The following is a 17,147-nucleotide window of genomic DNA, read 5'->3' as shown; positions in this document are numbered from 1 at the left end:
ATTTTCTGGTTAGGTTAGAGCCATGTATGATCTGAATTCTATCTTCCTGTAAGCCCAATTGCACTCGGTCAAGCTGCCAGTTTTAACTTACCTTGTCTTCCAGCTTTTACTTGCTTAGCTTGATTAATAGTTCAAATATATATGCATTTATTCAATTAATATTCATTCTAACTGGGCATTCTAGAAAGCATGGATTCCCACCCACCCCCCGAAAATGTGATGTTTTTCACTGCTTTCCTGCTATGTAAGGAAGGTGGTTCATCTTCATTGAAAATAGACAATATAAAGTTTCAAAACTACTTAATAATGTGAAAATGAATAAAAAAATCAGGGCTAACATTTAATTTTATCCCAGAATAAATCTTTAGGTAAGCTGAATATTCGTGGACTGAACACATCTCTTTCTTTCCTCTTTCCTCTTTCCTAGCCACACTGGTTGGACAGCTTAAATACTGCTTTTCTCCCCCGATCACTAACATTATTTTTCTGATCCTTTCTTGTTCAAATGAATATTTTGTTCCTTTTGGTGTTTCTTGTGTTTTCTTTTTCCCATTGACTGATTATGCGCTGCAGGTTTCTTTCTCAAACAATTGTGGCCCTTTCCCTCAGTGTCAGTTTTTCCTTCTGAGTACATCCTCTCACGTCCATCTTCTTTGTGTCTCTGTCTGTCCATTACACAACGTGATAACAGAAGAAGTGGACTCATCAAGGAGAAGAAACCCAGGTCTGTCTCTTCTATTGGTTTTCTCTGTTCTACTTTCCTTCTAATTTGTCCTGTGATTTTTCCCATTACATTTCTCACATTTCTCTCATGTATGTCTACATACATAACTTTCTTTCTTTCCCTTATTTTGTCATCACTAGAAAAGAATGAAACCTTAGGTGTTTGCTATTTGATTAATTATTTTGGGTAGGGTACAAAATCTACTGAAAATTAAAGCAGGCATTTTCATGATGTATTACATTAACAATGTGGGGAGAAAACATTTTCATTTGTATTTATTTGTAGCTGGCTGTCACTATATTCTGTTTATTTAGATTTTAGGTAATCCTAACAGTTACAACTCATCCAAAAGATTTATGTTTAAATTGTTAGCTATAGGACAATTTGTTAATTAAAATATTCTCTAGCCATAGTGAAGAGGATCATTGGCCACAAAACTAGGTTGAACAAGATCTAAGTACTTCAAATAGCAGCCACTGGCTAAGGAAATTAGAAGAAGAAAAGCTGATGTAAAAAGGATTAAAGGTTCAAAGAAGCCCAGTTCCTCCTTATGTGTTTTCCAGTACGGGAATAGTAGGAAAGTAAAGTGGTTATACATGCCCATTATTAATCTGAATTATGCCATAACAGAATAAAGGGCAACTCTGTGTGCACATGGATAGAATTCAGAGGAACAGATCTGTTAGAGGGCAGTATGATACTTCCGTGTCTGAACATGCTACCCTTGTAACAAGCTTCAGCATATGATAAAACTTGCACAAAGCATTTAGTGCAAGGCAAGGTGCCTCCGAACATCTCATTAAATAATATACCATTTCACCTTTTGTAGAAGTTTAATTTCCCACACATGGTGCTATTCCTGCTTCTACCAAAGTGGCATGGTTCACATTTGCACCTTTGTTTGTTTATTTATTTATTAAACTTATACTGCTTGATCATAAAAAACTTCAAAGTGGTTTACAGAAATTATAAAACAATAAAATTATTAGTATAAACAATTAAACCATTAAACACTTCTTAATAGCTCTGCTGGTAAATAGATTAAGATTCTTAATCTCTGGGTTGTGGGTTTGGGCCCCATGTTGGGCTAAAGATTCCTGCATTCTTATGGGTTAAAAAGCCACTGCTTCTTCATTGTACGATATTGGTCTTTTATACCAGCTGGCATGCTTTGTTCAAATGGAAGATGTTGGGAGATTGCTTTCTAGGACCCCGTACCCGAAATGATCCATTCTTGTTTGTTCCGTGGCTGCTGTTGTTTTTTGTAGCCAGAAGTGGGGAACACTGATGCAGCTGCTAGTTTTCCTTCCCAGTTCAACAGCAGCTCTCAGATCTGGGGAGCCTCTCTGGGTGGAGTCAACTTTTCCAGGAGGGCAGTGGGTACCGCCAACCCGCAGTCCTGTTTCTTGGCCTTCTGAGTCCTTGAAGTGGTGGGGTGTGGGACTGGTGGCGTCAGAAGCAGCAGCTGCTGTGGTCAGAAGGCAGGTGCTCTCACCAGATCATGCAGTCTCTTATGTAGGTGGAGGAGACATGCTCTCTGTGGGCTCCTGGCGGGACCTCCCCTGGCCAAGCTACCTGCAGCATCCCTGGCTTCCTGGTGCAGCACAGGTGCCAGGTTTGCTTTAAGCATCCTGAGCCACACATAGAAATGAAAAACTTCTCTATTAGCCCATCCTCTCCTTCCTAGGGTTGTGTCCCCTTATTCCTTAGATTTTTTGTTCGATTTCTCTTCCATTTCAAAACATTTACATAGTTCAAAATAAAAGACCTTAAGACCTTGACATGACCCCAACGCTAGTATGTTTTGGATACTTCATTTACAATTAAGTGGTGTATAAATTCTGTTAAATAACGTAAAATAAAATAGTATAATTGATAGCTCTTGGTGGACTTTGACTTCCCATGGTTTATAAATAAATGAAGCAATTCCATTCACAAGAAGCTGGCATGAAGCAAGCCAGTATAATTTAAGCTGGTGTAAAGATATGCCTGACCCAAACCCCACTGAGCAGTGGGGCTGCTTCTGCTGCTCTGCCTAAGCCTGGCAAAGAGGAAACAAGCATTTAAAATGCTGTTCCATGCTGAGTTACCAATTCACATGACCAAGCTGAGTGGGCTTAGGAAACAACCTAAGTCCCTCCTTTCTTGCCGTGCCCCCACCACACTACCAGAACACCCCTTTTGGGGGGACTTACACCAGTTTCGTCTCATTTAGATTTGGTTCAGCCAGCTGAGCTAGGATGAGCAAGTTACACTGGTGTATCTGCAGCTGAGCTGTGACTGGACACTTAATGCCAGCTGAACCAGGAAGCAGCTGGCTGAACCAGAGATCTGCTTCATCCTAAGATGCTTAGCCTGGAGGATCTTGTGTTGGATTGCCCCCATAGTGGCTTACTGGTTGCACATCATCTGAATTCAGTATGCTATCTGGCTTCTACCAGTTTTATCCAATTTTTATCAAGGTTTGGTATAAACTTTGCCCGCAGTTTCTCTCCTAATGAAACATCAAAGAATATCCAAAGGTTTGTCAGATTCCTGCTTTAATGCTGCATCTTTATTTTAGTGGTGTGTGGTACCTTGTTACTTACTTATGTTCTTCCATTGTTAGATGTTGTGGACTTTATTACAGAGCCTCTTCAGTCATGAATACTCTTCTCACGACTCTTGAATTGTTCCGTTTGTGGTCTATAGCCCCGTTACATTATCCTACCTCAACTGCACACATAAGAATATATCATTTATTAGGGTGACATACATTTTACGCTGTTATTTTAAGGAAGTATGAACAGTTACCCCATTCTCTTTCTTGCAGCACAGTAGCTGATAAGCAGAAACACTTACATACATACCCCTCCTAAACATTTGTGGTACTGTATCAACAGTGCTGATGTTTAATTATGGTTTGGGTTGTGGTAGCATAGCAGTTGGAAAATACAGCTTAGTTGGTGGCGAAGTGCTTTAGGTTCAAGACAGTTTTTTACTGTCTTCTTCGAATTCAGTAAGTTGGTTACGTAACCCAAACAAACTTTGTTTCTCCGAAATATATCAATGTGTATGGACTACTCAAAACATGTTTGTTTTTTTTAAATTCTTCATATGAATAGGTTTCATGGGTCAGGTTGTGATTTTTCTTACTCAAAATCTGTATTTCTGATTTGGAAATCTTACACCTCTATGTGGGATTAATTGGATGAGAAATTGTGCTTAGGAAATGTCAGAAACTATCTTTAATGCTAACAAAGCTCCCCCCCCCCCCAGCAGCATCTGTTTGTTTTAATTCACCTATCATCGCCTCATCTTGTTTCCATTTTTCTAAAAGCAAAAGCTTCAAACACAGATCTAGTCTAAGACAGATCAGTCTTCTTCAGCCTGAGGCCCATGTTCCCTCATGGGCAACCTTTCGGGGGGGGGGGGGATAACATGCCAGTGGAAGAGCCAAAGGGTGGTGTATATGACTCCTACCTTTGTACAGTAGGCAACAATCCAGACACACATAAACACACACACACCACCTCCAGTGACACAGGCAAGAGGCATTATTACAGGTCAAAGCAAAAGCACTCAAGGAGGGATCAGAGGATGGCCAGTGAGGGATGAGGCGTGGTGAGACATTAAGTCATTTTAATGTGGGGAGGGTTGTCTGACTATTCAGCATTGAATGAATAATATGTACTACATTTTCAGAATGCTTTGGCATTCAACAGTAAAGCTTCTTGCAGCACATGCAGATTATAAATTACAACAATGTCGTTCTGAAAGTCACTGTAAAAGATAAACCCCTCATATATACTTGGTTACTGCAGCTTATTCACTAACATCATGGTTAATTACCTTATTAGTTGAACTGTATCAGGAAGCATTGCCCGTGTCTTAAATTGTACATGCAAATTTAATTCTGTCAGCTCGTAATGTCTTGAGTGTTTGATGGGTGACCCTGCTCTGCAACTCTGAGCACTGTCTGTCCTGTGCACTGAATGAGGTAGTGTCTGCTAGAAAAATAGTCATAGTCTGCTTTCCAAATAGAAACTGCCTCATTGAATTTTATGCACAGGGAATAGATAAAGACAGGTTATTGAGTAGTGATGTTTTATGTAAGGATCACTGAAGATAAGGGGAAGATTATTGTGGGGAAGCGCCACAGTGATCTGTGTTAAAGTATATGTAAGTTTTGAAAGTCATATACAAGAAAACACAACTTGTTAATACAGCTGCAATTTTCTGGATATTTATTTATGACAAATAACGCACATTAGAATCTCCATTTCACATTGAAAGGTGGGGAAAATATGCGCTTTTTAACCACCTTGCTTGTAAGAATAATAATAATAATAGTAAATCTTATTTGTACCTCGCCCTCCCCAGCCGTAGCCAGGCTCAGAGCGACTAACATCATACAAGTAACACAGTATACATAAAAACAGGCATCAATTAATTAAAATACATCTTAAAATTAATTCAGACATATTAAAATCTGGACAAATGACAGTTCTCAGGTTAAGAGTGAGAGCGGTTAATACTTGCCAGGACCAACTGTTTTCACTGATCATATAAGGACCTGTGCACAGGCTGGGAGGCCTCCTTCATGCTTGTTCTTATACAAAGGAAAATAGGTCAGACTGCCCCCTGGCCAAAGGCCTGGTGGAACTGCTCTGTCTTGCAGGCCCTGCGGAAAGATGTCAAATCCCGCAGGGCCTTAGTCTCTTGTAGGAGAGCGTTCCACCAGGCCGGGGCCACAGCTGAAAAGGCCCTGACTCTGGTCGAGGCCAGTCTAATTTCCCTGGGGCCTGGGATCTTCAGAGTGTTGTTGTTTGCAGACCGTAAGGTCCTCCATGGGGCATACCAGAGGAGACCGTCCCATAGGTACGAGGGTCCTAGGCCCTATAGGGCTTTGAAGGTTAAAACCAGCACCTTAAGCAGTATATTATCTTCATTAAGCAATTTTGAGTATGTATTAGAAGATTGTGGTTTGAGTGTTAGGCTGCAATCCTATACAAATTTACCAGGGAATAAGCCCCATTAAATGCAGTGGAGCTTACTTCAGAGTAGACATGCATAGGACTGTGTTTCAGAGAACTTTGTAAGGTTTGTGCCCTATGTTCTGGTGACTTTGAAGGGTTCTGATTATTTCATTGCATGCTGACCTTAGCAGCAAGGCTCAGCAAAACTCAATACTTCCTAAAAGACAGACACAAAATGTAGATGGATTTCACGAAGGAAGTAAAAACCTGTCTTTAATCAGCTTCAAAGTTAAGGGGGGGGGAATAGTGAATCGCTATAATATGAGTCAAATCGGGCAATTTCAAAGTTGTAATTTACTGTTTTAGGGATTAATAAATCTAGGAAATACACAGAGAAAAAGAGAGAGAGAGATAGCCAGTTCTTTGAGCATGCTTAAATTAACATTAACAGTATAAAATAAATTAAAACATTCAAATACATTATATAAGGATCACTGAAGATAAGGGGTAGATTATTGTGGGGAATACTTGAATCTACTTGATTCAATACTACTTGAATCTAGTATAAAATACCTTCATTTTTCCTTTGGGCAATAGAAGGAAAATGTGAATACAACTATTACAATATAATTATTTCCTTATTATTATTATTATTATTATTATTATTTATTAGAATTTATATACTGCCCTATAACCGGGGGTCTCAGGGTGGATCACATAATAAATATATCTGAATATAACACTAAAACCATATTAAGTATTAAGTTTTCCCCAATGCAAATGTTTCATTTCAAATATTTTTGGCTATTGGAAATTTTTTTGAGATATTTATACAGCATGTAAAGTTAGCACGGCAAACATAATCAGTTTTGTTTACTAAATATATGTCAACAAAATACAGGTGGTGCCATACAGTTTTCATTGAAATTATTTGTATGTTTTAAACAGACTTTATATTTGTGTACTTTATATTTTGATACTATTACTGCTTATTTTTTAATCATTGTTTTTTCTAAGTTTTTAGTGATTCTTGTTTTTTCCTGTAAGTAGTAGTAGTAGTAGTAGTAGCGTAAGTAATAGTAGTAGTAGTAGTAATTAATAATAATGCTAAAAGAAACCCCAATCAACATTTCCCACAAAACTCACACCTTTTCAGATTGTTTGAGCAGCTCCACTTGTTGGATTTCTTAAATGTACAGAAACACTTCCCATGAGGCTAGAACTTTCTTCCAAGTGAACAAAAATAGCACTTTCTTGTATGATATATCTTGAGTTTATCTTGCATCAGCATTTCCCATTCACAGTAGGTGAGCTACTAGATCTTGCTTAAAGCATTCTTGTTCAGAGAAGCCTTCACAGATGATTTGAAAGTTAAGGAAATTTGAATCTATTTTTGTATTTTACCTTTCGTATGCTTTTAAGTATGGCTGTAAATTTTTCTTGATTTTAATTGTTTTACCTTTATGTAAACTGCTTTGAGGGATTTTACAGTTAAGAGGTGTATGCATTTTATGAAATAAATAAATAAATAAATTGTGACCCACAGGTCATCATGTGTGTGAGTAAAAGTATAGTGGTTAGTTAGAGTGTCAGACTAGGACCTGGGAGACCAGGGTTCAAATCTCTACCTGACCATGAAGCTCACTGTGTGATCATGGGCCAGTCACTGCCTCTTCGCCTAACTTAGCCCACTGGCTCATTGGGAAGCTAAAATGGGGAGGAAGCAGAGAACCATGTACGCCACATGGAGCTCCTTGGAGAGGAAGGTGGGAAATGAATGAATGAATGAATGAATGTAGCAGCCACATTCTTCCAGTAGTACTTCTCCTGCCAGAGTTTACTTGTACAGTGGTACCTTGGTTATAGAACGTAATCCGTTCTGGAAGTCTGTTCGACTTCTGAAACGTTAGAAAACCAAGGTGTAGCTTCTGATTGGCTCAGGCACCCCAGAAACAATAGCTGACAGCCGCATCGGACGTTTGACTTCCGAAAAACGTTCAAAAATTGGAACACTTCCTTCCAGGTTTTCAGTGTTCAGGAGCCTATTTGTTCTTCTATTAAGTCATTCAAGAACTAAGCTTCCACTGTATTTACTCAGTGGCGTAGCGTGGGGGGTGCAGGGGGGGCCGGCCGCACCGGGCGCAACATCTGGGGTTAGGGCAAATCCACGGGTTAGGGGGCGCAAATCCACGGGTTAGGGGGCGCAAATTACTTGCCTTGCCCCGGGTGCTGACAACCCACGCTACGCCACTGTATTTACTTCCAGGCAGGGATGTTAAATTGCAAGTGGATGATTCAGATCCAATTTTTCTGTGGGCATGTTTGGCATGGTAGCTTCCATGCATTCTTGGTTATTTTTCAGTCACGGGTGTTCTGTTGCTTGCCATAAACCCCATGGGTGGAGCTTGATGTAATGAATGCAGAGGGCTTTGTTTCTACCTTTTTGTACCTGTGCACTTTTTAAATAACAACAAAAATGTTAAGGGGTGCAAAGAGGACAAGAGCAAACGTTACTAGTCTTAGTTACCATGTTTCATATGGGCATTCATTTCCATTGGTAGTTGCTTTACTATTATTCTTACTACTACTAATACAGTGGATGCTCGGGTTGCGAACGTGATCCGTGCGGGATGCACGTTCGCAACCCGCAGCATCTGCAACCCGCAGCGGTACTTCTGGGTTTTGGTGGTTCACAACCCGAAAAAACGCAATCTGAACCATCTGTAACCTGAGGTATGACTGTAATAATACAGTGGTACCTCAGGTTAAGAACTTAATTCATTCTGGAGGTCCGTTCTTAACCTGAAACTGTTCTTAACCTGAGGTACGACTTTAGCTAATGGGGCCTCCCGCTGCCGCTGCTGTGCGATTTCTGTTCTCATCCTGAAGTTAAGTTCTTAACCCAAGGTACTATTTCTGGATTAGCAGACTCTGTAACCTGAAATGTCTGTAACCTGAAGCATCTGTAACCCAAGGTACCACTGTACTGAATGTTATTTTCTGACTAAGGCTTGTATAATGAAGTGTCCGATGGAACCCTGATAAATTAAGGTTTCTAAAGTTTTCCTCTGTCATCTTCTGTTGCAGATTGTCTGCTATAAAAACGTACTTATGAGATGTTTATTGTCATCTACTTGGCCAGAGTAAAGTGAGAACCTAATAAAACTCTGGCACTTACTTACTTTTCTTTTCAGTGAACTGTAAGGGGATACTGTGTGCCTAGTAGTAGCATGTCTTCCCAAAGCTTTTGGAAAAAAAGCCTACAAGTGTATAATCATCAGTTAATATTAACCCCCACATCCTGCCACCCAGTTTGGTTTTGCAATTGAGCGCTAGGAATGGTTTTGCTACCTAAGCATATGCCAAGACACTTAGATCTGTTCTGCCTCAAAACCCCTTTTCAAAAACATAGAACCCTTCACCCTTTCATCATGACTGAATCTAAACATAATGAGTTCAAGCAATGTGCTTAAAGCAAAAATCCTATATCCATTATTGGTTAGGTGCTCTGTCTTTTAGCAGATGCTGTGTCTCTAAACAGCTTTTAGCCTAAACAAAATGGCAAGGCCAACAGCAGATTTAAGACGTATCTTCATCAACATCGTCATTTTTTTAAAAAAGCTTTGGATCTTAATCTAACCTCAGTCATCAAGCTTTGAAATGACTGAGCATCAAAGGCTTCTAACGTTGCAGTAAGCAAGACTTTCCTGCCTAGAAACCATAATAGAAACTCTCAGAGAAAACTAACCAAAAATAATTTTGTCAAATGGGATTCAGGAATACTGTGTGGCATAGATTTATATTCAGTGATCACTGTCAATGGAAATGAAATCGGTGTCAGGCAAGTGTCTCTAGTGATTTCCACAGACAGGGTGCTGCAGCTGAAAATGCCCTCCCTCTGCTTGCCATTCACCTCACCTCCAATGTCTTGGGCGCTTAGAGAGGAGCATGAACATATTGTTGTAGGGCAGAGGAAAATGATATGGAAGTTGGTACCTTGAAGTACCTGGGTTCTAAGCTACGTAGGACTTTATATATAAGCACAAGCACATTGGTGTGTGCTTAAAAACAGGCAGAGGGCTCTTTGAACACCAGCAAGTTGTGTTCTCGGTAATCATTCCCAGTTAAAACTAGCAGCTACTTTCTGTTCTGTGTCATTTTCTGAGCCATCTTGAAAGGCAGTCCCATTTGCAACACATTACAGTAGCCAAGGAAGTGGATGCCAACAGCAAGACAATCTCTGTCCAAGGAAAGTTGCAATTGATGCACCAGCCTAAGTTGGTGAATGTGCCCTGCCACTGAGCTCACTTGGGAGTTTACAGACAAATCTGGATCTAAAAGTACTTCCAAATTGCAACCCCATCCAAAACACAATGGCAAATCATCTTCCCAAATAACCTTAATTGTCTCAGGCTTGAACCCACAATACTGAATGCTCAGCTCCTGGTGGATACAAGCCATGCACCTGAGCCATTGGGGACTAACAGCGAAAACCTCAGTGATCAGGCAGGAATATAAGGGATATATTCCTTGATATATCCTGGACCCAGCCTGAGGAGTATTTACTAAATGAGTAATGTCCAATCCATCACTTATTTGTGGCAAAGTGAGCTGGTTTCATTCCACTGCTGCTCCATTTCCCGCTGTCCCGCTGTTTCCTATGGCAGCATTATATTGTTGCACACCACCCCAATCTCTGAGCAGTGTGAAATTCCAGAAGTTCCAGGTGATTCACCTGTGTTCAGTTTCCTCAGAATCAGCAACGACAGAGACTCTGGGATATGGCTTATTTACACATTGAAGATTTCACTTGTTTGTCCTTTGTCTCCCATTCCAATTACATCTTATACACTTTAGATATTACTTTAACATTACAGTTTAACAGGTCTCTCTCTAGTTGTGATAGTTGTTCCCCAAACCCCCACTTCATATCCCTTTTAAATACTTCATTCAAATGATGATATTGTAACCATGTTGTTAACATCCCTGATAAATTCTTAAACTATTTTAATTTAAATTCTCCACCCTTCTCTCTTAGCAGATTTCTATGTCACCCAACCTTCCATCATATTTTTATTTTTCACCACTATGACTTCCAAAGGTGAAAGCCAAAGTAGTGTTTTAGTCTCCAATAAGTTTTTATATTTATCCCATATTCTATACATTTTTTTCCTAATTATATGGTTTGTGAAACCTTATGTACTTTTGCCTTTCCATACCACAAATAAGCATGTCAACCCCAAATATTATCATGACCTTCCAAATCTAAAATATGCAAATTCTTCAATAACAACCACTCCTTCAACCAGCACAGACAAGATGCTTCATAATATATCTGGTGGGGAGAAACCTCCTCCCTCTTTCGTATCTATCAGTATTTTATATTTTATTCTCTGTTTTTTCCCTTGCCAGGTATATTTAGAAATATATTTTTTGCCATTTGTTGAAACAGTCTGTCGTGTCAATCACCAGTATTGATTGAAACAAAAATAAGATTTTTCGTAGTACATTCATTTTTATGGTTGACACTCTGCCCAACAATGAAAGTTTCATTCTACCCCATATTTGCAAATTTCTATTAATATCCTCCCAAGTTTCCAAATAGTTATCTTTATACAAATTTATATTATTTGCCATTAACCATACACCTAAATATTTTGTAGGTTTTTATTACTCTCATCATTTATATTTTTTACCAGGAGCTTGGTTTAATCTTTATTAATGTTAAGACCTGCTTTTTTTTTCTTTTTAATGTGTGCTGTTAAGTTTACAGAACAAATACATAGGTCAAGAATGGGAACCTTTGGCCCTCCAGTTGATGCTGGACTAAAACTCTCATCCTGGCATTTGGCTATAGTGGTTGGTGCTGATGAGTCCAATGAATCTGAAGGGTCACATATAATAAAATGTGGTTTTCATAAAGGGTAGGAAATGACTAACTGCATTTTGAGCTTAGAAAAATAGAGCTACTCTTACACACACAAAAGGTTACACTCTGGCTATTTATTCTCCTAGATTCTACTTATTTTACGAGGCATTCCTTTGCTGCTTGTAATTCCTTCTCCTAATAACAGTGTCTTCTGGAGGAGTTATGGTTTCCCTTTAGGTATGTCATATTTCCAGAGAAAAGGGTATTGTCTTTTATTTTAGAACAATTTATTCTTATATGCCTCATATATACTGCAGTTTAAGAAATATTGAAGGCTCATAGTCAGGTTACTCAGATCATCCTCCCCTCTAATAGCGAACATAGGTGGTTGAGTGCCTATTGGTTTGGAAACAAAATATTACCAAGCAATAAGGTAGCATGTTCTGCATATTCGTGGGACTACGTATGTATGATGATGTGCTCAAATTCATAAATTACCTGACAAATAACCTGTCAGCTTGTACAACGCTGGTGGCGGTTGACAGCTGGAGAGATAGAGAACATGAGGCTAATGATGGAACAACTTTGTTGGATACAACCCGTAGTTATTAAATGCTTTTGAGGTGGGCGCCCAGTTGCATGGTGGGAAAAGTTGTTTAACTACATCATGGTGGTTCATTACAGTTGAAACAGCAGGGTTAAAAGTCTCATTTGCCATTTATATCATTGTTGTTTTTATTCCTTTAAAACCATTCTTCCACTCTGAGATGGTTTTGTTTCCAAAGGCTAAAAGATTCTTATTGCTAAAAATTTGTTCTAGCAAGCTTGCATTTAGCAGGTAAATCTTACAGACTCACATTTTGAAGCATTGACATGCCTTTTTAAAAAATCATGTACACCAATGAGGGCTGTACCATGTGATTTTTCTGAATGTGCAGAAGAGATGAAATAGCAAAACCTCTACAGTTTCCTGCTATTTAAATCAGGGCTGAGGAACCTCAAGCCTGGGGGTCAAATGCAGCCCTCAAGACCTTCTTAGCCAGCCTTTAAGAGTCTTCCCAGCCATGCCCCACCCTGGGGCCATGGTCCTCATTTGTCCTGCTCTGTGCTGTCCTGTGTGCTTTCATCTGTCTGGAATGTGTCCTTGAACTATGGTGATGTCTCTTTCTTTGCCTGGCTGGAGATTAATTAGATGTGTTGTGGAATGATCTAGCTTTTGAGTGAGTAGAATATAGCAGACAGTGCACTTTTCCCCCCTTTGGCCCTGCCCACCATTTTTATGTAGCCCCCGTAATGTTCCCCATGAGCATTCACGAGCAGGCTAAACAAATTTCCCCACCCCAATATAAACAAAAATGCTGGTGAACTGCTGTTTCACATGTTATTTTGTTCTTACAGCTGGCCTACAGATGCAGGAAAATCACATGGCAAAACTTTTTCTTCCTCCTAAGAACCCAATCCTATCATTTTCTTGACATGCTTTCTGTTGGCATGCAGTTTTTGTTGTAGTTTTGGGGCATCCAAACGTGGGATCAGAGCAAGACAGAGTGAGGCAGCTGCGTCCTGCTTCACTGCCCTCAGGTGTAGAGGAGCATGCTGTCCCTTCACCAGTGCTGAAGTAAGAGTCAATTATTAGTCAGTTGGCTTTGGGCTTTGGTACATGGAATAGGAGAGGCATGCCATCTTGTCTTTCCTAAGACAGCAAAATACTTGCATTAGATTTTCTCACCTGCATTCTGATGTGGTATAGTTAAAAAGGACTATACTGTCAGTTTTTTTTTCTGAATGTGTAGCTGACCCTTCATTAGACCCATAAAGCAGGCTTGTATGGGTTGAATTAGCGTGACATTACTTTTAAGACACATAATGGTGTTGAAAAGCTGTGAAAACTTACTTTTATAGCAACCTCAAGACTTTTATTTGGATTCTTTTCCTTTAGGTATCATTTTGGCATGTTGTTCTTTCTTGAAAGTATATGTGTTATTGAATTACTGGGTTATTTCATGTTTTGATCTTTTTATATATATAAAAAAATCTGTCTAGTTACTCTCTGCCTCTTTTTTGAAAGTTTGCAATAGCACTATTAAGTGCTGCTGTTACAGTCCAGAAGACGAGATCCCCATTGGAATCCATCTCCCATGCAAATACCTCATGTGAATGTGTATCTTTTGATAGCGCTGTTCCTCCACAACCAGTGGACAATTTTTGTGCATGACTAGAGTTGAATTGGAATCCGTATATTCTTCACCATCTGGTTCTGCTAGGTTTAAAAATGGGATGCTGAGTTTTACAAAATATGTTTATAGTTACAAGTAGATTAATCCTGATGAAAAGTGAATCATTATCCTTAGTGTTCTGGATAGCCATTGCTGTTTGTTCTCATAAAGACTTACTATACTGTGCTTTTGATAGAATGAAATACTTAGGAGCACATTTCTCTCATAAGATGCTTTTCTAATGTACACTTTATCCATGGAGAAATCTGTGCTCCCTCTCCTTGTATAAAAAATGTAACTTTTGTGTGATGGACAGTGAATGGGGGAACTTACCACTCTTAATAAGCATTCATCCTTCCATGAGCATGTATACGTGTGTGTGTTTATACACAAATATAAGGGACTTAACACTGCAGCACTATCAAGTGCAAAGCATTCACATCAGCATTCCCAAGAAGGTGTGGCAAAGGCATAGAGAATTTCCATGGATAGTGTTTTGTGAGTCTCTTACATATTGTAACATATGTAAAGGACTCACTCTGGCTACATGAAACCTTAACTGCTGGCATCACTAGTGGGCGTTTCAGGATTCCAGGTGGGTGGTAGGGGGTTCTACAGCACAAGCTGAATCTGCCTTCCATCGAGCACTGGTGGGCGGTAAGGAAATTTTACCATCAGTAAAGATGCATTAGTGGGCGGTAGGTATAAAAAGGTTGACTACCCCTGATTTAGACAGACCAGGCAGCATAATTCAAGATCGCCTACCTCCTCTTCTTCTTTGGCGATCACTTGTAGCCTACCTACTATGTAGTGCTTAAGTCCAGGCTCTGGCAATACTTCTTGTTTGCATCCCATACAAATTAAGAATGTGTTCCAATAATTCTGTATGCCAAAGGAATTTTGGACAAACTCTCCATTTGTTCATTTTAATAGCCATATATCTGCCCAAGCTTTCACTGCGTTTTCCCATGAACTGTGTCTGCTGGTCAGCCAACTGTGCACAGCTAATTATTATTCACACTGTTATTGATTGATTGATTGATAGGTTGATAGATAGATAGATTGATTGATTGATTGATTGATAGGTTGATAGGTATTTTGTATGCTGAAAAGTATGGAAATTCCTAAGTGACATACATTTTAAGACTTGAAAGCATATATTGCACAAAATAAAATATAGGAAAGCATCTTGAGTAGTGCAACCAACATGGCTGACTCACACTACAGGGAAAGCCATACCACAGTCAACACTCAAGGCAAAGCCTTGCTATAAATTAATTTTCCACAAAAATGTTTCAAGTAGCCATTGGAAACAATTCTGCATCATTCAGTTTTCTGCTAGTCCAGCTTGGCTACACATTGAACAGATTGTGCTAAAAATATAGCATGCATGCTTCTTTTTCATTCACTGGTCATTCTAGAGAAAAGAAGCATAAGCTAACTGTATCTGACACCTCCTGTGCTGCTTTTTGTGAAGACAGTTTTAATGATTCTAGAAATGAACAAATGCCCATGAGTTTCCTCTGATAAGCCTATACTTGAGACCCAGGAACATTGCCAATGATGTGGATACATCTGTAAAAATGGAGCACCAGCTATGGTTGACCAGCTAAAGGAAAAAATGTTTTGTTGTATTTTATTCATGCTTATTTTTAAAAATCCATTATTTCTGCCATATCTTCATTTTTATTTTTGCATTTTCTCTCCCTTTTTTAAACACATCGCAGTGCCAGAGAATGGGGATGAAGGTAGGGCAGTTTATTGACTGTTTTATTTCTTCTGTAGCTATTATAGTCTTCAGTGTGTTACTGACTGTATTCCTTGGGCTGAAAATATTGTTTTGAAAGGATTGCCTCAAATAGCCCTCTTTGTGGTTATAGCCTGCCAGCACTTCATGGGCTCCCCATGCAACTGTTGTCGTTGTTGTTAATTTGTACCCCGCCCATCTGACATGGTTGCCCCAGCCACTGGGTGTTTTCCAACATATATAAAAACACAATAAAACAAAATAAAACTGCTAGTTGAAAAGCCATGGTCACCTCAACATACAGGCCCCACCACAATCACCTGATCAGGTATGAAGCCCAGGAAACCACACCTTTACTCAATTCTTTCTTTTGCCTTATCAACTAACATGCACAGAAGTCAGACTCTTAAATCAGGACCAAAATGGGGCCTCCCAGGGGCAGGGTGAGCAAGGCTGAGCCAGCCTCAGATCTGTTGGATTCCCAAGCTGGCTTCACGGCTGTCACGTGATCACACAGGGCCTGATGCAGTTCTGATGACTGCACTGGCGTCACTCTGCAGCAAGAGACCAGCCCAATCCACCTCCAGCCTCTCACAAAGGGAATTTGGATTGCTCTGCCTGCTATGACGTAGAGTAAAACCTAAGAGGATAAGAATTTTTGACCCTAAAGGTAGAAAGCCTTAAAAGTACACAAAACCCTTGATAAGCAACGAGAATTGGGATATCCACAGGTTAGTAGCAGGGGGAAAACAAGCTCCCCTTCCCCTGCTTTAAAACAGTCATGCCCAGAGGGAGGTTACATTTCTAATTGAAGCTGAAGAGGATTATTAATGAAGCAAGAGACCTTTTAAATTGTATGAAAGGTGGAATTTTGAATGGAAATCATTTTATTAGCTCTCAAAATAAACCTCCACACATCACAGCTGCTTAATTACACTGATTACCTGGTATTTACGCTCCTTGAAACGGACATGAAAGTGACATCTCCCATCAGGCTTGTCATTAGTTTTAACATCTCATCATTGTCCTAAGCCAGGCAAGAGCAACCTAGCTGGTCACTTGGGCTAGTAATATTTTTAGCTGAGCCAATGAAGCATGCCAGCAGGCCGAAGAAGAGGAGGAGGAGGAGTTTGGATTTGATATCCCGCCTTCCACTCCCCTTAAGGAGTCTCAAAGTGGCCAACTATCTCCTTTCCCTCCCTCCCTCACAACAAACACTGTGAGGTGAGTGAGGTTGAGAGACTTCAGAGAATAGTGACTAGCCCAAGGTCACCCAGCAGCTGCTTGTGAAGAAGCGGGGCAGCAAACCCGGTTCACCGGATTATGAATCCACCGCTCTTAACCACTACACCATGCTGGCTCTCACACCACTATGCCATGGGCATGCTGAACCATGAGCTGGGTCTCATCAGATTGAGGCTGCAGCTGCTTCAGTGCTTTTATCATCAAACAAGTGTGTAGGAAGGGGCATTTCGAAGCTAGCATTTGTGGAATGTCATAGTCTAAGGAATTACAGAGACATCATGCTAGGTTTATGGGCCAGTTCACTTGTACACATTTGTAGGCCTTGAATGCCTGTTCTAGATCCCTGCATCTCTTGCATATGTATTTTTAAATATATTTTATTCATATG

At 39.8% G+C, this 17,147-nt stretch overlaps 1 protein-coding gene across 35 annotated transcripts in view; it reads left to right on the top strand.

Annotated features, from left to right (window-relative positions):
- The window catches only part of RIMS2 (regulating synaptic membrane exocytosis 2), a 337,394-nt gene that overhangs the window by 246,613 nt on the left and 73,634 nt on the right, over positions 1-17,147 (top strand). For 11 of the 35 annotated variants that reach the window (XM_077932778.1, XM_077932784.1, XM_077932788.1 and 8 more), the window contains one exon: positions 692-724. The exons of 19 other annotated variants lie outside the window; for them this stretch is intronic. In XM_077932778.1, coding sequence (XP_077788904.1) covers positions 692-724 — 33 coding nt within the window. Of the gene's footprint in view, positions 1-691; positions 725-15,494; positions 15,516-17,147 lie in introns of all 35 variants that reach the window. 5 more of the 35 variants (XM_077932773.1, XM_077932774.1, XM_077932777.1 and 2 more) reach the window with 1 other exon arrangement.

Source organism: Podarcis muralis, chromosome 8, assembly GCF_964188315.1.
Source record: "Podarcis muralis chromosome 8, rPodMur119.hap1.1, whole genome shotgun sequence".
NCBI lineage: Eukaryota > Metazoa > Chordata > Lepidosauria > Squamata > Lacertidae > Podarcis > Podarcis muralis.
Note: the sequence above shows the minus strand (reverse complement) of the source record. Positions and strands in the feature narration are given on the sequence as shown.